Source organism: Etheostoma spectabile, chromosome 15 (genome assembly GCF_008692095.1).
Source record: "Etheostoma spectabile isolate EspeVRDwgs_2016 chromosome 15, UIUC_Espe_1.0, whole genome shotgun sequence".
Taxonomy (NCBI): domain Eukaryota; kingdom Metazoa; phylum Chordata; class Actinopteri; order Perciformes; family Percidae; genus Etheostoma; species Etheostoma spectabile.
The window spans coordinates 15,552,732-15,574,605 of NC_045747.1; the positions used below are offsets into that span (position 1 = coordinate 15,552,732).

Here is a 21,874-nt window from a genome sequence, read left to right on the forward strand (position 1 = left end):
GAGCACTTTGCGTTTTTCACTCTATGTGTAAATAATCGGCTAAAAATAAAAAATAAATACTTTTAAGCTAGGCCTACCTGCAGTAGCCTAGTTTACTTCTGTAATAACAAGTTCAAGCACTGGTTAATGGGTGGAGGCAGCAAAGCCGTACAGCTCCTACAGCAATGATGAGTGACAGGAGAGCCGGCCAATCAGAGGCGGGACTAAAGCTTTTAATGCTGTCAGAAGCTGCAGCTTTCAGTCCATGAGCCACCTGTAGCAGGCAGCGAGTGTACCACGAAGGGTGCAGCGTCTCTAGCAGCACCGTTATATTCACCGTTACACCGGCTAGACTTCTGGACACGGGACTTCAAAACCGTCTGGTTCTCCTCGGTCGACCCGTTTTACAACCGAAGGCTTGAAAGATGTTTTTCAGTTATCTGCCTGTCGTGTGTCTCCTGGGCGCTGTCGTTAAAGGTGACTGAAGTTTATTTTCACACTATATTAGACTAGAAAACAGTTTGTAACTGTATATTAATATGAACAGACCACACATTTGGTTTGTAGATTGAGTGGAAGTCTTGAAATACATTGCCATGTTATTTTTTCCCTCAACTAACTAAAACTGTAGTCAGGTCAGATTGAATAGGCAGTGGCGAGTGGTCCTTTACTTCCAATGCCGTTAAAGTAAATTAGCTACTCCATTAAAGTAAAAGTTCTGCAGTCAAAATGTTACCCAAGTAAATAGTAATAATAGTAGGATATTATCAGGGAATTTACTAAATTATCTAAAGTAAATTTGTTAGTATTTAGGCGTATGCAGAAACATTTCCTCTGTAAGTATTAATGGAATATTACAGATTATTTGATGTGTAAGTAGCATTTCTGTTAGTTGGTCGAGGTGGAGCTAATTGTAACTACCATAATAGGCTAGTAGTGGAATTTGTAACAATGCATCTCATTTTAAGAGCTCATAATATGTATTGTATGTAAAACAAAAAATGGAATTTCCCATCTACAGAATACATTTTTTGCCTTTTTTCTACTCCTATTTCACCCTTTTTTTAAGTAATATGGTAGGCTGAATATTATAAAACATTTTACTAGAACTTTCTGTGTTGGCAAATTCTCCTTCTGACATATGTTATATATGGGTGTGTATGTATGTGCCCCAGTCTGCTTACAGAATCCACCAACCTTTTATTAAGACAAACAAGTCGCGCATTAACATGTATGAGACATTAAGGAATTAATAAGTAACTCATAAAAAAACACGCTAGGATACCCACAGTTGGTTAGGGAATACTATCTAGCAGTTGTTGTTCAGCCTTTGCTTTAAATGCTGGAGGATTAAAAAAAAAAAGCATCATTTTTTCTTCTTGTTTTCTACACATTCATGGAGTTTCACCCCAAATAGGCTTAAACTCTGACTCACTGGTCCCTCGGTATGACTCAAAGCTCTCTGGTGGGGGACAGATGCCAGTGAGGAGGCATCAGTCACACAGCAGCCGGCTCCCTGAAGCGCAGCACACTCCTCACACAAAGTTTTCTCTGTGTGTGCACAAGCGGACCCCCTTTACAGCGTGGTGAAGCTGCCCTGAGGAATTTTGATGAGCATTTCACTGAACAGACTCCCTAAGCTTAGTTGCAGTTAAATTCATTGGTCACCCTTTTATTATCATTTTGGCCCGTTCTAAAGTGCATCTCTTTGTTTCAAGGTTCAATCTATGAAAACTGAGATTCAGTCACTGTCATGTGCCAGAGCCTCGCTGCATGCCTGCAGGCCGTTTGTGTGGTTCTCTTCTTGTTATGTGTCTTCTTATGTAGGAACACAGAGTCTGAGTGAGACTGGAGGGAGAGGATGGAGGCTCCAGTTTGGGGCAGTTTGACAGAGCGCGTCTGAAGTAGCGGTAGTAAAGGGATCCAGATGAAAAGACCTCCTGTGGGTCGTCATCCTCTTCCTCTGAGTCTGGCGCCACATGTTCTTGTGCCCGCTGTAAGACATCTTCCAGAAAGAGTAGCAGAGCATTTGAAATACTTTCCTCTCCTCAATATTTTCTTCCTCCTACAGTTACCTCTCTTGGACAAAATGCTGCGTATCCTGTGTCATGTTTTACTGGTTAGACATTGTTAGGTCATTATTAGAGCATGCAAGGTCTTCTCAGGAGCTAACAGGCGGAACTGGAATGTGAAAGGATGCAGACTCATGTAGAGCTATAAATATTGATTATTTTTTACTATTGATTATTCTGAGCTTTATTTTCTACATTAATCGCTTAGTCTATAACAAGAGCCCATGGTAAAGACTTCTGTTAGGTTGTTTTGTCTGATTAAGTGTAAAAACTGTAAATCGTCACACTTGAGAGGCTGGAACCAGAAGAATATTTGGCATGTTTCCCTTTAAACAATACTGAAACAATTAATCAATTATCAAAACAGTTGCCCCTAAATTTTCTGTTGATCCACTAATTGACTAATGTATATATCGACGGCGTTTCACTTCCGGGATTGTTCATTTGCTGCCGGAAATTCCCCAGAGTGTCCCTCATTTCCAGCCAGATGTCCGTCACCTTCCACTTTCTTTTTTTATGAGGACCACGGTTAACTGCTCCTCAGATCTCTGCAGGGTAAATCCAGACAGCTAGCTACACTATCTGTCCAATCTGAGTTTTCTGTTGCACAACTAAAACAACTTTTGAACATGCAGGCTATTTTTGCAGTGGCACCGTCATATATTAGCGTCAATTGTGTAGACACTTGTGATTGGTTTAAAGAAATGACAATAAACTACAGCATTTTTTTCTCCCGGAATGTTGTGTGGATGTGAGACTAGTAATTGAGAAATTGTTGCAGCTCACACACATTACCATCCCTTATTTTTTAGCATTTAATTTACGTTATAAGTTTCAGTGAAACTGTGCTGTTTTTGTGTCACTCAGTTCCTCTTTTCCTTGTTTCTGTTTAATATTGACAACTGATCTCATCTTCTTCATTTGTCCCCTGCTAAAACACATTGCTTTTACATCCACTTCTCGTGCACACTTGTTACTGTTTCTTCCCCTGTATTTTCTTCCTCTGTTGCTGTGTTCCTGCTGCATCCTGTTGGATTAGACCTGCTCTGAGGCAGTAAATCTCACTCTGTAATTGGAAAGCATGTGCTAGCGATGCTTTAATTGGATATGATATGTGCAGAGGCCCTGCGAGTGCGCCCTGCTCCAGGAGCCATCTGTTACCTCGGAGTTAGAACTACGCTTGCTAAGATAAAGAGAGTTCATTTTTGTCTGCCTTGTCCCATTGATGACTGCTTAAACCGGAGCCCTTTTGATGAGTAATTCTCATTATGAGCTACTTAGTGCACAGTAGCCATTGGGAAACAACTATGGCTTTCTTCCAGAAGCTTTTTGTTGTTGGGCTGCACATGTGTGTGTCAGGCATTAGGCAACTCATCAGCAGCCGCAGGAAGAGCTGACAGTCCCAGCCAAGATGAAGTTTGTCCAGATGGAAGAGAGAGCAAAGTTGTGGCAGGACAAACAGTATGTAGCTCTATTGTGCTCTGTCACCTCTATTACTCATCTGTTAATTATATGTACATGATACCATTGTCCTTCTATTAATAGATCAGATAATCTTACATACATTTGGCTGATAGGAAACTCCAATGTGTGATGGTCTAATTAAGGAGTTACACTTCAATGTACACTGAAAATGTATTTTATAACATTCCCCAGAAATGACCACTTATTAATTGTAGGGCAAATAAACACAGCAGGTCAGCTAAACATGCAAGAATTTGACATTTTTCTACAGGCAAGCAAATTATCAGATATGAAAAATATAGTTTCCAATACTAAATGAATAATGAATAAATATTTACGTGCATTTATATGGAACAAATATTTCTGGAAAGTTCATTTGTAAAGTTGCTCAACAACTGCTTATAAGCTCAACACATCTAACTACTGTAAACCCTAACAAAAATAACTGAAATATGTATTATCTCTATTAATCATACAAAATTACACAGACCCATACAAAATAATGTTATTGTTATAATTATTTGAAAACAATTGTCAGAGAATCTCGTGGAAATCAGTAAATTCACTAAGAAAATAAATCTTGAGAAACTCATTATTATAAGACCCCGCCTTATTTCTTTTCCTTTCTACCCATCAGCTTTTGCCTGTAGGTACTTGAGTATTTCAAGTAACTGCTACTTGCAGATTAGGATTTCACATATGGTCCATAAAATGTCAGAAAATAGTGTATAACAGGCATCACCATATTCCTGAGACCAATACGTCATCATTGTTCATGTCTTATTTTGTCAGGCCAACTATTCAAATTTACAATTACTATCACGTACGACAAAGAGTAGCAACTACTCCTACCAATGTAGAGGCCGGAACTAGTTTTGCTTGAAAAATTAAAGTATTAATAGATTATTGACAAAGTTGTCATTTCAGCACTAACTGAGTTCATACAACCAACCGTATTGAAAGAAATATATTGTTAGGCAATGTATCCCCTGATTAGAATTGTTGGCATGGGTCACCCAGCAGGATGAGAAACTGTTGGTTAGGGAAAATAAAAGCTCCCTCTCAGTTTGAGTCTGGTGACCCGGCTGTGTTGCTTTGATGTGGCAGCCCTTAGGCCTGATTTTCCCCTCAAACTTGCCTCTGTGTATCTGATGGTGTACCATGAGGTGTTTGTAATGCAGGGATGGGCATCTTTAAATACCAGGAGGCCATAAAGCAGTACGTAAGAAATGTTGACTCATTAGCTGGCAAAGGGACCCAAAGTGTGACCAGTAATTAGCTGTGAGCTGTAGTCCAGTATGCCTCCAGCATTTTTGTCTTAGCTTGTTTCAGATGTCATACTGCATGATTTCTGAAACACAAACACACACACACACACACACACACACACACACACACACTATATGTCAGCTTTCCACATGCTGCCTTTTGGCTTCAGGCTCCTTCTGGCTGTTGGGTCACAACCTTTCTGTTCATCTCCTGCTCTGTGTGCATTCTTTAATCAGGACCGTCCTTACAGCGCTGCTGGATGTGATGAAGAACTCTTTCAGAAACACATTTTCCACTATCCCAACATTAAACTGTAAATATCTCATGGCAATATTGAGAAACCAGGATAATGTTGATCTACCACTCTTTGAACTGTTCAGGAATCCTTCTGGTGTGTAATTCATACAGATTTATTCTCAAGGAGTGGCAATGTGGACAGAAAGTTGAGGACGTGTGCTGAGGGAACTGGATCTGACAGTCAGTTTGTGAGCAGGTACTTCACAGGAGTGCTATTGTCTTGCATGAATAGAAATCCCCTGAAGTGTAGCGCTGCGCCGAAACACTAACTGTGAAGTCTGTCTCTCTCTGCTTCTGTTACTGTTAGTGATTTGAAGTGAGGCAAAGCGTTGACAATTGAAAGCAGACATCTCCTTGGGAACAGATACACTCCCACACTGCACTTGTTTGACTTCAATGTCAAGAAAGATTGAGGTGGAGAGGTGTGCCGGCTTTTAGGAGGCTTTAGTACAATTATAGTTTGTTAAACCAAGTAGAAGGTTGGACCAAAGTACTCAGTGGGGGGAGCCGGACTTTCTTATCCACATCCTGCTGAATATGTCCTTGCAAGCCAACATTAGACCCACTTGTCACCCTGCCTGACCCAGTCATCTCTTTTGTGTCTGCAGGGGATTATCCGGCTATAGGTTAAATCCCTAGAGACAAGGCTTTCTGGTAGACAGGCAACACAGAGTGTGCTCTTAATTGCTCCACTGTTTCAAGTCTGTAACACTAACCGTCTGTTTACATGATCTCATTTGGGTTTCATGAACATTTCCAGTAGGGGTAACTTTAACATCACAGGAGGCGTAAAAGAGTGACGAGTGGCCCTGTCAAAGTAAAAAACAAACTGAGGCGTTGGGCTTCTAACATTTAGTTAGGGTAGTGGTGGCCTAAAGGTTAAAGAAGAGAGCTTGTGACTGTGAGGTCATTGGTTCAATCCCCAGACCAACAGGATAAAAATCTGGGTGGGGAAATGTGAAATTACCACCACTGAGATGCCCTTGAGCAAGGCCCTTAAACCTTAAAAAACACTCCTACTGTGGTTGTACCGGGCAGCTTCCAGGTGTGAATGTGATCAGGGTGTTCTTGCAAAAGAGGTTGCCTCTCAGTGAACCTTCCTTGAATAAATAAAGGTTAAAGAAAAAAAGTTTAAGAAAGGCTGTGGTCAAGTGGGAGGTTTAAACATACATTGTTGCAACTATTGTTCTATCAGTTGTTGGCTTCGACGTCATAGATTTTCTGTGAAACGTGTCACAGTTGTTTCTATGTACTTCATTTATGGCTGTAATTTCCATGTAAATGTAAATAGAGAAGCAGCACTGAACTTTGAAGGCGGAAGCTATTATCATTATGAAAATGACAGTGGAAGAAGAACCTCTGTGTTTGTTCGTATTGAGCCATGCACTCATATTCTTTGTGATTCATTGTTTGGGACAGTTTCTCTTTTGTCCATCACTTCCCTGTGTCCATGACAGTGTTTTTATGAAAAACCATAACATTTTCTTTGTATGGTGATCATCTATTTTATTTCTAACTTGAAGATAGAAGAACTACCTCAGCATGTTCAATATCATATTCAATCAAGTCTTATCTTCTGTCTTCTTCCATTAGCAACATCAAATCATAAACAGACCAAAATCATTGCAAGTGAAGGCTACATGAAAAACCTGAGCCTTTACAACACATTAGAAATGACACTGTAATGCTAATCTCCTACCACATTTTACTGGATGCATTACAACAATCTACTGACAAGTGAGACTCCAAACAAAAGCCTTTCTTCCTCTTTACGTCTTCTTTTCTACTTATAATCATCTGAGCTGTAGAATTAGTAGTTGATAAGAACAGTAGCTTACTGATTGTGACCTTTCAAGTAGTAGATTATTTACACTATTGGATTTCATAACTCATCACTGCTGCCAAGATATTAGTTATCTCTGAATTTTTCTAATGTCGAATCTAAGATAATGCTTTGATGTCATGGGTGTCAAATATGGCATTAATTCAAGGACCAATGTAACTTAGGTTTCTAAATCAGCCAACCTTTGACAATTTGTTGGGGTTCTGGGGATTCTGTTTTCCTCTTTTTGAGAAAATTGTAATGTGGGTTAAATCCTTTTGCTAATTTCAGTTTGCAGATTATTTTCATTCACATTAAATAAGCAGAAATTTAATATAATGAAAATAGAATGAAGAGCTTTGTTTCAGATACTTGTATTTTCTGTTTGAGAGTAGCTTGCTAGCAAGCTAAAACAAGACTAAGAAGCTAAAGTCATGCTAGCAGCTTTGTTAAGTTAAAGGTGCCTTTATTGTCATTTCTAAGCACACACAGAGAAACATAATTTGCATTGCGGTCAGTGAAATTTGCATTTAATGGCTGCCTTTATGGCCGGGTACTAACATAACCCACACCAACACGGGGAGTCTTGCAAACTCCACACAGAAAGGGCCTGCTGGATCAGCACTGGCGTCAGTCCTAACCCTGAGCTACTGTGTGAGGCTGTACTCATGCACAGTGGAGCCTAAACGCTTACATCAGCTTGCAACAATTGACAATGCTAACATGTTGTTGTTTAGCAGGTATTATGATCATCATAGTGTGTTAGCATTTTAACGTTTGCTAATTATCACTAAACACAAAGTGCAGCAGAGGATGACGGAACATCGGTAATGCAGGTAGTCATAAACCAAAGTATTTGTCACATTAATATGTGGACACCATGGTGGTTTGTGGATCACAAAGGTGATCTAATTCAAAGTGAAACAATTCATCCTATCTATATCTGTACCAAATGACATGGCAATCTATTCAAACATCATAGTATATAGTATCGTGTTAGCATGCTAACATTTTCTTATTAGCACTAAACACAAAGTACAGCTAAGGTTGTACAGCTTCTTTTCTCTCCGATGCCCTCGTTTAAACTCTAACCTTATTTAATTATTATGATGTCTTAAGTGTCCGATTTAAGAATGCGTCCATTATACTTATTTTTAGTGTATCCATAATCAAGACAAAGAGAGAGACTGGTAATCCGTAAGCTTTCTATTTTGACAATATTGTGGTGAAAGTGGTTTCTCCACACACACACACACACACACACACACACACACACACACACACACACAGCTGATAAGACTCAGGGCCCTATCTTGCACCTGGCGCAGTGCAGCGCAAAGCCCGACACAGCTTGCCTTGTTACAACAGGCTACAAACATTAACTTCCGTATTGGTAGTTTGTGCGAAATAAAAAAGGTAAATATCAATGTAATTTTACATTGTAAATATTATATGCAAACACACCATCTGGTCATGCATCTGGTACTAATAGACATGCCAATGTTATACATGATGGTATTCACAGCCTGCTTTGAAGGAAACTGGTTCTACCTCCTTCTTATTTTCCTCTACACCTCCCCTCCTGCCCTCCACCTACCTCAACCTTTTCTTTTGGTGGGATGCAGACTTTTTCAACAGCACTCAATTACTGTCGAGAACTCTACACTGTTATAAGAGTATGGTGAAAAAGAGGAATAAGTAGGGAACAGGATGATCTTACATGGAACAGAAGCAGAAGGGGTACAAAGCGGGACACAGCAGCCTGACAATAGACCTTAGGTTACAAACTGCGTTAAACTCATTGCAACCTCTCACCATGTTTTTTATTGTTTCTCACACACACAAACACAAACACACACACACACACACACACACACACAGCTGATAAGACTCAGGGCCCTATCTTGTAGCGCAAACCCTGGCGCAAGTGTCTTTGCTAATTTAAGACCAACACAGTTGTCAATTTCCCGTTCAGCGCCCACGTTGTTTAAATAGAAAATGCACCTGCGCCCATCTTTGCACCCATGGGCGTGCTGATCTTACAGGGACATCATAATAGCAATGTGCCAAGGTACAAATACGCCTGGCTTTCAAAGGGAATGGGAGATAAGACTGTACTGCGATGTCACGCACACCTGACTAATACAGGATGGAGTGTTAATTAAAACTTGCTGCCCAGTTTCTATGAAGCAATAGGAATCAGAAAACCTTTTTTTCTGATAAAAGCAGATAAAACCTGAGATTTACCAGAATGTAAAGTATGCAGGAATGTGGTAAAATGCTTAACCTTCAACTCAGTCGATAATGGAAACAGGCAAGTCCTTGCAACTGATACTCTACTAACATGTAACACAGGGCTAATCAAGACAGGGTCGACTACATCTGATTTAAGAGTTTTTTCCATTAATCTTGATCTCTGGTCCTCCAGTAAGATTAGTCCATTGCCCTTTAAGTCTTAATCTAGAAGAGCTTGTCACAAATTGACACATGTGTGTTTTACACAATGTCTTTTTATTATACACTATTATACCCTTTATATTACCCTCCCCAAATACATACTTTTTGAAGGTGGGTATGGGCATGTGCAAGTGTTCTTTAACCTAATCTTATCCATCAAAGTTTACCATTACAGGGTGCGTGGAGCCTGTGGTTTTTCATCTCTAAATGAGTCTTGGTTACCAAGCAATAAAGTCATTAGGTAACACAGGGCCTTGTACACAGAACATAATTGAATCACACCCAGGATCTGAAATTATTCTTGATTTTCTCAACATTTTCCGTTTTAAGATGACTTACTGTTTGTGCAAGGCGTCAACCCATCAGTAATTTGTTCCCTTTCTGAAAACGGGCATTGAATGTAAACATTCAATATACAAGCTAAGCCATTATCAAATCAAATCATGTCATGACAGAACACTGATCAAATAGGAGGCAACTCGTTCCTTTAAGATGGTCACATGAAGTTGTCAGCACTCCGTGTTGTAAACACTTGTGGTGTCGAGTTACAGTTTTTGTCAACTTTTTACGCACTCAATGTTGAATGTTTATTTACGTAAAACAAAACCTCTGACTACAGCTTAAACCCCTGTCATTGTGGTGGACAGAGTGCAGGTCAACGAGCTTCCTGTAGAAAGTAGATGATCTAGTTAATTTTTGAACACTGAGTCAATATTCAGAGCTCCCATTTGCTGTGAATGTGAACATGTGAATACAAGTACATTGCCATGGAAATGTTTGCTAATGAATGTCATATTTTCCCCCAGTAATTAGCATGCAGCTGATTACACAGCTTAAAGCTGCTCTAATCAATATGTGTAGATAAAATGAATACTTGTTTATGAAAGGTGTTGATTGTACTGATGAACCCACAGAGATTTATCACTCTGCAGATTTCCTCAGCTCTTTGGGGTATTTTAGCATCTTTTAGCTGATTGTTTTGGCTATAGGGTCCTCAGCTGTATATTTTTGGTTCACTCTCACAACGCTGATGAGAGTCATCAGCGTTTCCAACAGCGGCAGGCAGTGAAAAATCAGTTGCTAAATGACCTGTACATTACCTGCCCAAGTAAATATTTGACTTACATTCATCTGTTGGACAAAAACACAACATCAAATGAATGCAAATGTTATATACACAGCACATTAATTAGTTGTTTTTTCTGCTTTTGTTTTGACTGTAGGATTGACAACAGATCCCTTCACACTAAATTCATCTTCAATCACCAGTACCAATGAGACAACCTCCCAAATTAGCACCGAGTCCAGGACCACCACAGCAGCAGTCATTGAGAACAGTAACTTTACCCACCCAACTGGCTCTCCATCAGGTCCAACCAGCGGTACAAAAATGTCCCCCGCAAGCCCAGAGACAACTCATCCCACCAACACCAGTGAGACTACAAATACAACCACTACACCTGCTCCAGATCCTACACTGACTACAAGTACACCGACCCCACACATCAGCAACGACACAACTACTACTACACCGACCCCACACACCAGCAACAAAACAACTACTATTACACCGACCCCACACATCAGCAACAACACAACTACTATTACACCGACCCCACACACCAGCAACGACACAACTACTATTACACCGACCCCACACACCAGCAACGACACAACTACTATTACACCGACCCCACACACCCGCAACGACACACCTCTATTACCCAACCGACCCCACACACCAGCAACAACACAACTACCATTACACCAACTCCACACACCAACAACGACACAACTTCTATTACACCGACCCCACACACCAGCAACAACACAACTTCTATTACACCGACCCCACACATCAGCAACGACACAACTTCTATTACACGACTCCACACACCACAACGACACAACTACTATTCACACGACCCCACACATGCACACAACACAACTACTATTACACCAACCCACCACCCCACACACCCGCAACGACACAACTACTATTACACCGACCCCACACACCCGCAACGACCACAAACTACTTTACACCGACCCCACACACCAGCAACGACACAACAACTATACACCGACCCCCACACCCAGCAACGACCCAACTACTATTACACCGACCCCCCCACCACAACGCACAATACTCTTACCCGACATCACAACCAGCACGCACACTACTAACACCGACACCCACACCACCACAACGCCACAACTACTATTTACCGACACCACCCACCCACAACGCACACAACTTCTATTACACCACCCCCACACCCACAACAACACAACTACTATTACACTGACCCCACACACAGCAACAACACAACTACTATTACACCGACACCACACACCAGCAACGACACAACTACTATTACACCGCCCCCCCACACCAGCAACAACACAACTTCCATTATAGCCACAACACAGTCGAGTAACATCACAACAACTGCAGCTACGACACAAACCAGCAACGGCACAGAAAGTACAAGTACAGTAACTCCAGGAATCCCTACAGCTGTACTAACTTCAACTACACTAACAAACTCTACTAACACCTCTACTGAGAATTCCACATCCACCACCACACCCTCATCCTCAACTATCACCACAAATGCAACACTCACCTCCCCTGGACCCCCACCCTCTTCACCTACCTCCATCTCTACCTCCAGCACTCTCCCCGCAAACACCTCCTCAGGAAGTAGCACCGCACCCCCCAGTGGAAATAACACCACCCTTAGTCCCTCAACAACAACCACAGGAGGTAGGACTAACAGCATGATGATGTGTGTTCTTACAGAATAATATAGTTTAACATGCAGGTGAGTAGGAATTCAGCAAAGACCATGAGTTAAGGTTAGGGTTAGGCATTTAAACATATGTATTAAGTGGGGATGCTAAATTCTGAGTCTTTTGAGTTTTTCAGGTCTCCAAATGCAGATTTTTGAATAACAGCCTTATTCTTAATAAGATGTCTATGTATGTCATGCACTGCAAGGCAGTACTTATGCACAGAAGTGCTTTGTACTCAATGTTAACATCAGCATGTTAACATGCTCAGACCGACAATGTTAACATGATGCTAAGAAGGTATTTATGTTTACCAGTGTTACAATGTTAGTAAAGCGTGTTTACATTTGTTAAATAGCTCTATAAGGAGTACTCTTTTATAAATGTCCTTGCATTGACTTTTTACTCTCTTTATGTTAAAGTGATCGGTCACACTACTTTGCGACCAACAGACATGACAACCAAAAACTCCACCACCACTCCAATCTCCTCCACCACCACCATCAGTACTGGGACCACCAACACTGGCCCCACCCTGCGACCAACAGACATGACCACCAACAACTCCACTACAGCTGCCCCAACCCTCCCTCCATTCATAGGTGCGTACTTTTCTCAAGTTCATTGTCCAGGTGCATGAATTCAACTCAATCAACTCCATCAGAAAAATAATAAAAGTAACAGATTTCTTGGTTGGAATTAAATCCTGCATACACAAGGAGCCAAATTGCAAGAGATAATTACTTTCATGTTTTTTTGTGTTAAAATGGTTAACAATCAGGAAAAAAGGAAATATATTTGATTAAATCAATATTCAATTTAATATAGTTCAATAGATATTTTAAAAATAACAAAATCAAACCATAATGTAAACAATGCAACAATGTGAAAAGAATTGCTCATAGTGTTTGTCTGAATTTGCAGCTCCCCTCAGCTATACAAAGCTTTATAGTGAGTTTCAGCTCATTTTTGTAGCACACTCCTTTCAGGAAGCTCACAAAAATAGCATTCTCAGTCTGGCAAAAAGAATTTCAGCCCTGGCTGACAATAAAGTTGTATCGTATCGTATTTAATATTGTTAAAATGTCCGGCCTTTATCTTTACTGGTTCACTCATACTGCTGTCATAGCTGTCTTGGCCACAGCAGGCAGCTGTTTTCAGCAAAAAAGCTCTGACACTCCTACTGTACACTATATGCTCAGCTCCAAACGGCAGACTGCCACAGTTAGCAACTAGCTGGTGAACAAAGTGGAGCTAAATAGCTAGATATTTCTATCAGGAGTTGTTAGAGACCAAACAATGCTAATTTATCAGTTGGCCAGAAACACAACTCCAATTGAATGATAATGTTGCTGGAAGTGTAAATAAACAGCTGTTTGCGATCACAATTGTCATATCAACTCAAAAGGTAATGGTTGTTTACACAACCTTACTGCTGCCCCCAAGTGGCCAAACAAACGGTAATCGCAGATTTAACAAATTTAGTTCACATGAGAAAAGAAAATTTGATGGCCAGTGGTTTAACACATCTTTTTTCTTTCATCTCCCATCAGTGTGCCCTGCCGCCTCATGCCCACTTGAAAGCATATGTCTTAATGGTACTTGCCAGTGTCTGTCTGGTAGCTTCCTGGTAAAAGGCCGCTGTGTACCTGGTAAGAATATAACAACACTGCATGTTTGTTCACATGAGAAACGACCTTAACAAAATGGGGTGTTGGCGGTATAAAGTAAAACTTTGTCTTTTTCTTTTCTCTCCACTTCTTTATTTAGCTCAAGTGTTTCCAGGCCAGCTTCATATGACTTCCCTGACATTTGATAATGAGATGAGCAACAGGTCCTCAGCAATATTCCAACGGACGGCGGCTGAGATCTCAGCAGCGGTAGGTTGTGAGCTCAGGAAGCATTTTGAATTTCTATAAAGAATGCACCTCTGTCTCAGTCATTAAACCACATGCTTATTCTGGTTCACAGCTCAAAAATGCCCTCAAAAATCATATGGGATATCAACAATCTGATGTTGTGCAACTTGAGTGAGTAGTTTTTCTTTCTCTTCTGCAGAAAGATAATACGTAATATGGTCCAATGTTTTTTTAAACCTTCTTTGTTGCTTTTCTTTAATTCTCTAGACCGGGAAGTGTGCAAGCAACTGTAAATAACATATTTGAAAAGACCAATGCCACTCAAGAGTCTGTTGATCAGGTCATTAAGCAAGCTATAGCAGCAGCACCAGCAGGTGGAGTCTTGGCTGATGCTACGTTTACAGGTGATCACTGCTAATACACTGATTGATTTTGGTTGAGAGCCTGACAGGTATGACCAAGAAGGTGTTTTTTTCCCTGTTTTACATATTCTCTGTCTTAGCTACAAACCTGTGTGAGCAGAAACAATTATCACCCTGTGATATCTCCACTACAACATGCACAAATACAAATGGCCGGGCTGTTTGTTCCTGTAAAGAGGGCTACATCTCCAATGATTACACCAACAAAATCTGCACAGGTAAAAGTGACTATTTCATATTCTTTAGAGTAGTAGTAGTAGTAGTTTAAATTAGCAAACTAGAACATGTTGCTGTGGTACTTATGTTGTGTCATAAAATGTTAAAAAATGTGTAATCTCTACAATGTTCTGCTGGCCTGGCACTATAGATTATTAAAGCTTTATGTATAGAACTGATGACCAACAGCGTCTGAGACAAGCTCAAGTGAAGTTTTCCAAGCCGATCTAAAGTTAAAGAAAACTGTAACAGAACCTTCTTATCCTCAGTGAAATACTTGTTTGTGAGAATGAGGGGGAGAAACAACAGGGAGCGCAACTCAGAGACAAGGTCAAGAGCTGTAGCCTTTTCTCCATGCCGACCCTTGACTCTTATTTCATTTATCTCTCTAATTTATTTCTTTTTAAAGGGGGGTTGTTTCCCTGGAAACAGGTGGAAGAATCACAGCGCTCTCTCTCTCTCTCTCTCTCTCTCGGAGGAAAGTTTCTTTCCCAGGAAATACATAATGCACCATTATATACTTGTTAATAATGGTCATAATGCAGCCTACATATGAAGAGGCTCATATTGTGCTCATGATTTCATTGCGTGTGCAACCAGGCGTACTGTACTTCTCCCTCAACCGGGACTGAGTCTGAAACTGTAGCTTATTATATGTTCTTATTTCAATCTCTTTGTGCAAAACATTGTGTGTTTAAATTATTGTGTTTTTCTTTGTAGCGTGTGAAAGTGGGTGGAGAGCAGTGGGAGACACGTGTCAACCGTGAGTACACAAACGTTTTCTGTGCAGGTGGCGGGTGTCTGTGTATTTCTGTCTCCAGTAACTCCATTAACATGCATGTCGGCTCTTAATTACAAAAGTCATTGTGTTTAAATGCTCTGTTTTGTCTTTTCAGATGTGCATTTGGATACGCTGGCTTCAACTGCAATGATTGTGAGTAACAAAACTATGATGCAGCAGCAGAAGTTAAAATTTTGCGCTGATGACCCGTAAAAATCTAAATATGTGTTTATGTGTGTGTTTAAAGCCGCTCTGCTGGCAGTGGTGGTCATCTCCTGTGTACTGGGAGGAGTTCTTCTCATCATTGTCCTGGCTTTGCTCATATACTTTTGCTGGTGAGCACATAAAAAAAACCTCCTATGCTCACACTTTGGCCCACAATAGCCTGTAAATATTTAGCAAATATATGGCTTTGGTTATTCGTAAAAGTGGATTTTTGAAGAAAGTGTAGTTTCAGCATCTGTTTTTTGCCTATATTTTTATGTGTAGTTCAGATCTCTTTCGCATTGAAATATAATCTTTTTAATGCTATCAAAGCAGTTTTATGGAACTAACTAGATGTCTAAAAAGCTCACCTTTCACACCAGCAAAACTTAAAACGGATCAATTCATTGTTGGATTTGTTAAAGAAAAGAATATGCATGCACATTTTACATTCTTCTTGTCTGTACATCAGGAGGAGATGTTCAAAGAGCAAGCAGGACCACAACAGCAGTCCATACTCATCAGGTGACATAAACCAGCCCTGGCCCACTGGCATCACCCCTATCCCCCGTGCCACCTCTAACTGTTATGAAGCTCCTCCTATAGAAATGGCAGAAGGGGGCAACAATCGCGTCCCGGTGGACAAATATCAAACCAACGGATTGGTGAGTTATCCCACATTGTCTCTGTCGTCTGAATTACCTACCACTAATCCTCAGACTCACCGTCTTGCACAGTGTTGATCATCCACCAAATCCGCCTTTAGTTTGTGCAATGTTGCCCCACCATCTTGCATCTAGATTGCATCTGCTTATTAACTTGAAATCCAGCCAGCAGGCATGGATTTGATTGTTTGCAGGTGAAAAATACATCTAGGTGTAGGATAAATCTGGCTGTTGTGTTCTGGCTGTGTTAAATTAGGTTGAAAACTGAAACTGTTGTTTCAAAATCATTTTAATGACTACATTTCAATGTGTATTTGGGACCTACTATACATTAAAATACAGTTTTTTAAATGTCTTTTAAAGTTCCTAAATTTGAAAGTTAGCTTAGTTTTTAACCCTAGCCACCTGGATGTGATTTGACCTGCAAATCAACAAATCTGTGCTCACTGGGCACACATCTTTTATCAATTCAGAGACAGATAAGATCATTTGATGATGTGTTTTCAATCCTGCACACACCAGTATGTTCATCCCAATCAACCAGAATGTATATTTAGTGCTAGCATAGGTCCCTCCCAAGCACCCTGCTTTGCCTGACTCCCAGTGTGTTGCTTTAGGGTTTTCCGCAGAAGCTCAAAGGATGGAAAAAGGTAAGGCATGGCATTGTGTTAAGTTTCTGATTTGCCCCCTGCTGATTTAGACGGGCCAGTAATAAATAAGGTGTCAAGATTTTCGGGTGATGGGGAGCTTCATGAAACATCTCTGATAGTTTGGGAAAGCTGTGTGCTTTCATCTACATGTGAATGTAGTGAGTGCCAGTTCAAAGAAGCTCAGCTGATGCTAGTTTGGGATTAATCACTTGCACGGCACATTGGTGGGTTTCTTATGTATGTTTGCTTGGCTTTTGTGTAGGAATGTTTGAAGTCTCTACATCTGAAAGACACTAATACACTATTGTTTCCATTGCCATTTTAGTCGGGATCATACGATCTCAACCCAGATACAATGCACACCTTCAAAGGTAAAAATCCGTCCCGTTACTCCTATCTGGTTCAAGGCCACGAGAACCCCTACTTCTTACCAGGAGAGGACAAGAGGGACTGATGAAGTCCAGGCAGAAATGAGGAATATGGGATCAAAAAAGAAACCACTGATTTAAAACTCTGTCTACAGGTTTTCCTGAGCAGGATCAGGTTATTTATTCATTGTTGAACTTGCTTGTATTAATGATAAATCATAAAAGACCTTTCTTAACTGGGAAATGGCCACCAAAGAGATTTATTCAAACCAGCAAGACCATTTAAAAACAGTTTTAAAAGTGCATTATGTCTGTTCTTTGAAAAGAGCTAAATGCTGAAGATCATAGCCAGTAGATGTTGCTGTTGCTCAGTATGATTCTCCTGCCATTCCATAAGGTACATTTGACTTTTTTATGCTTTTAAGAAATCATCCTTTTGTATTTTTAAATGAAGCTTCTTATATTGCTAATTGCACTAAAGTGTTTTTTTTAAGTTTACCAACAGTTTTCCTTTGAAATTAAAGGTAAATTGAATATGGGCTTTCAGGGGCTACTAGATTTTTTTTCTTATGGGTATTTTTTAGAATAACTAATATCGTACAACTCAAAGGGGCTGGATCCCTTGTTGGGGGTATTTTTTTTTAAATGGATTTATATTGTAGCTTTCTAAATCTGACTACTCTGTATTTGTTAAAGCTGCACTTGCAAAATGTGCCTGTTTTTAATCATTTGACAAACAGGAAACATACAATGCTGATGTTAATACCTATCTCCGGGATGTGCCAATTATCACTTGAATACATTTCTTTTGATAACTCATATGTATATTTATCATTGTGTGTCTGAGATAGTGCACTATTTTTCAAGTGGGAAAAGGTTTTGTAAATAAAGGTTTTTGGGCACAGAATATGTGCCAGTGTGTGTGTGTGTGTGTATGCCATGGAAATAAAGTAATTTAAAAACAGGCTTGTTTCTCATTATTGGTGGATACTTCTAAATTAATTTCTAAATCTTTTACAGCCTATTTGTTTCACTAATTATGATCTGTGTCTAGTAGGAAGGTACTCTGACATGTGAATAGCTGGTCTACTTAAAGGGATAGTTTGGATCTTTTGAAGTGGGGTTGTATAAGGTACGTAGCCATAGTCGGTGTATTACCTGCAGTAGATGGCGGTCAGCACGCTCCCAGTTGAGAGAAGTAGGCAGGAGTACTGACCCGGAAGCTAAACAGTGTACTGCTGTGGACGGGGGCAGCAGCTAAACTTATTTTAGCTACCAAAAAAAAGAATCTATATCAGTAATTATAGTAGCAGTATATACTATAAAAATATTTCTCCCCTTTACTTGTCATCAGACAGCCGTTTACAACAGGGAACTGAAGCCATTACATCGCTGTCTTGAAAGCCACCAGACTCCACTGACAAAAACAATCATTTTACCTCTCAGACCACAGGAATTGCTGGTCTACCGTTGCCTCAATCATTTTGATATAGGGGGTTTTAATGAAGTCAAAAGAAAACAAAATATTTAAATTTTATAATTAATACATAATATAAAAATTTATATTTAAAGGTAAAAAAAAGTCTGAAAATGATATATTAATATATATATTATGTTGACAACAGGTGGCGGTAACACGCCAAGACGTGCCTGAGAAGATAGAGAAGAAGAAGACCGCATGGTAGGATGATGAATGTAAACATTTCTAGATTTAAAATACTTTAAAAAAAAATCGGATTTGCAAATTTTTTAGTAGGACTAAAAACTTTCCACATGTTTGTTGGACTTCATGGATTCATACAATGTGATTTGGTGAGTAAGTATAAACCTAACTTTTGTTTATTTACAACAAAACTCACAGGGAACCTTCAGTCAATTAGGCTAAATTATGAATCAATTACACGTTCTTAGATGTGTCCTATTTATTAATTTAGGATTGGGGAACATACACATTAAAAGTTATTGTCTCTTTATGCAGGATTTCTACATTTGTGCATATGGTTACCAAAACTTAGATAAGATAGTTAAGATAACGTTAGGGGAACGTTCTCTAAAGGTTGCAGCGTTAGGATAACGTTAGGGGAACGTTCTAAGAACGTTTGATGTAACCAAAAACCAACGTTCCCAGAACGTTAAGAAAACTTTTCGATTAACCAACACACAACCAAAACACAACAAAACCGAACCTTCAGGGAACGTTCCCAGAATGTTCTGGACACCAAAAATTGTTAGCTGGGAAAACAGGGCCTGTTCTCAAATTAAATTTGTCTGAATATCAGATTTTTTTTTGTGACATTCGTTTGCTAATGTGTTTGCACACCGCCACTCTGTTTAAAGTGGAATAATATGCAAGTGTTGATGCAGTTTATTATACATATCATGGCAGCAGAAGAACCTAAATGAATGGTCACATCATGAATCACATTGTTAATGGGAGAATTATTGGACAGGTTGATGTTGACCATACGCATTTTTCCCAGAAGTACTCCATCTCCCTGGCTGCTGTGCTGCACTCCCGGAGGTGTTTGAATGCCTCAGAAGTTTTATGATGCTGTGTGTTAAAGAATTGCTGCCAGTGTGTTGGCATTATCAGCCTGCCCCTCACAGGCTCTGAAAAGCTGGGATTTGGTCTGCTTGGCCAGGCCTTAATCCTGGGCACTGGGTCACTGGAACACACTGTGCCTGGCATACAGGGGGCACATCATCTGCACATGTGGTGTGTTAATTTGAATTTGCATGTATATAGTGAACATGTGTGCATGTGTTTTATGTAGCATCCTGATCTTTAGCTTAATGCAAGCTGAAGGACTGGATTTTATTATAAATTTAAGCAGATCTTAATAAGAAAGAGGGAACGTGGTATTTGACTTTGTACGTTTAGGAAATCTGGCTCAAGCTGCAATGTCTGTGTGATCTATGTAATCCTCCTGCGTTAATAAAAGTTTTTAGGCGCTGGGATGAAGGACATTGTGACCATTCTCTAATGTTTGTCTAAATAAATCACTTTGTTCCTGCAAACGCTTATCACTGATTAACCATCAATCATTTTTTAGTTTGGCTTGAGGCCTGGAGACGCTGTCGGTGTTTTCCCTGGAGGTTAATAATTAAGATCATTTTAAAGTTGGCCCAAATGTATTTCACCTGATCTTCTTCTGGTTTGTGTTTTTATTTTTTATTATTATTAGCAGTTGAGATTGCTAATTGATGCAGTATTAGGACAACTCGGCTGAAGTTTTCTTATTGTTCACACAAACATTAACAATTTACAGAAAAGGTAACTGGATTAACTACTAGTGTTGATTTAAGATCTCTGGCTTTGGCACCAATTGCTGATTGATCGTCTTGTAAATTAGAGAGAAAAGTTATATCTTTTGTAAAGTTTTTTATCTTTTTTACCTTTTAGTAGAGCTCTGTGACATAGTAGCAGAAATTACTCCTCAAACTATCTCAAAACCCATTGCATAAAACTGGGGGTTAAGATAAAACCCAAAGCACTATTTTCGAATAACAAGTCAACAGTTACATCTAAATGTATAAACTTTGTCAAGAACATAATTGCCCATTAACTTGAATTATACTCTACTTTGTAATGGACTCCTCTCTCTGTCAGCCAAGGCAGGGGTTCTCAGCTGTGGAGGAATGCATCGTGTTTTGTTCCCATTACCAGCCTTCCAACTCCTGGCTCTGTCCGCTGCAGCACATCCCATCAGCCCTCGGGCTCAGCTGACTGATCGATAGACCACTTAGCGGCCGGGAGCTACACATCCCAGTCATTTGACCTACTGGAGCTGTGGGAATGGACACACAATCCAATAAGCATTGAGCCAATGAGACATGCGAGCAAGACCAGCAACTTGAGGAACTCCCCCCTCATCTCAGGATAGGAGGATGCAGCACTCTGCAGATCAGGCCTGTTTTAACTAGCGTCACACACTTACGGTGAGAAAAACAAGATTTGGCTCCTCAATGAGATATTGATGCCCACTAAAGACCTCTAGACATCATAGTTCCGCAACCCAATTCTTCATAACCAGTGCGGGGAAAGACACACCATATACTGTACATCATTCTTTATATCACATTTTTTTGTGATTTAAAGAATAATAAATAGCAATGCAATTGCATTTTATTTTCAGATTCAAAATGCCACATTATCAGCACTAACTGCACTTCTCCCGACACACAGTGAGACCAGGACGCCTCACTAGGTCGGTCTCACAGGCACTTTTTCCAGTTCCTCCATACAAAAACAACTTTGGTCAGAAATCTTTTTTCCATACATACACCAAGATTTGGAATGACATTCCGCATCACATCAGAAGTCTATCATCATCACATATTTCAAAAAGGCACACAAACAGCTCCTTCTTAACAGTTGAACACTTGCACTCATTAATTGTTTATGTATTGTATTGTCCAAGCCTTGTTTGCATTGTCCGTATTCGTCTAGCCTAGCTGATGTCTTGTATAAATGTCTTTGTCCTTATGTAACTTGTTTTAGTTGTCTAAATTTGTCTAGTCCTTATCAATGTACTGTACAAATGTCTGTCTCG

The 21,874-nt window shown here is 39.9% G+C and overlaps 1 protein-coding gene and 1 long non-coding RNA gene across 3 annotated transcripts in view; both read left to right on the plus strand.

Moving 5' to 3' along the window:
* Window positions 1-236: 236 nt before the first annotated feature.
* On the plus strand, window positions 237-18,147 carry si:ch211-198m17.1 (mucin-13). Of its 2 annotated transcripts, XM_032537362.1 has the most exons (16): window positions 237-456; window positions 10,584-10,848; window positions 11,700-12,130; window positions 12,579-12,758; window positions 13,710-13,808; window positions 13,927-14,036; window positions 14,128-14,186; window positions 14,283-14,419; window positions 14,518-14,655; window positions 15,374-15,416; window positions 15,550-15,587; window positions 15,682-15,769; window positions 16,111-16,303; window positions 16,921-16,953; window positions 17,279-17,425; window positions 17,497-18,147. In XM_032537362.1, the coding sequence occupies exons 1-15, from the start codon at window positions 405-407 to the stop codon at window positions 17,405-17,407; spliced, it is 1,995 nt and encodes a 664-aa protein (XP_032393253.1). In that variant the 5' UTR covers window positions 237-404; the 3' UTR covers window positions 17,408-17,425; window positions 17,497-18,147. The 2 variants fall into 2 exon arrangements, with proteins under 2 accessions (XP_032393253.1, XP_032393254.1); XM_032537363.1 differs by lacking the exons at window positions 11,700-12,130; window positions 17,497-18,147 and having other exon boundaries at window positions 10,584-10,793; window positions 17,279-17,439.
* A 791-nt stretch (window positions 18,148-18,938) lies between these two features.
* Window positions 18,939-21,874, plus strand: part of LOC116702868 (uncharacterized) — a 4,676-nt gene continuing 1,740 nt past the window's right edge. The window contains exons 1-2 of the long non-coding RNA XR_004335273.1: window positions 18,939-19,002; window positions 20,932-21,260. This is a non-coding gene — a long non-coding RNA (uncharacterized LOC116702868). The remainder of the gene's footprint in view (window positions 19,003-20,931; window positions 21,261-21,874) is intronic.

What these genes read in the sequence shown, in the direction of transcription:
- si:ch211-198m17.1 (XM_032537362.1), top strand. Translation starts at nt 405, where the DNA reads ATGTTTTTCAGTTATCTGCCTGTCGTGTGTCTCCTGGGCGCTGTCGTT. An exon ending in CCTGGGCGCTGTCGTTAAAG is followed by an intron (nt 457 to 10,583) that starts GTGACTGAAGTT and finishes TTTTGACTGTAG; the next exon opens with GATTGACAACAGATCCCTTC. An exon ending in AACCCTCCCTCCATTCATAG is followed by an intron (nt 12,759 to 13,709) that starts GTGCGTACTTTT and finishes ATCTCCCATCAG; the next exon opens with TGTGCCCTGCCGCCTCATGC.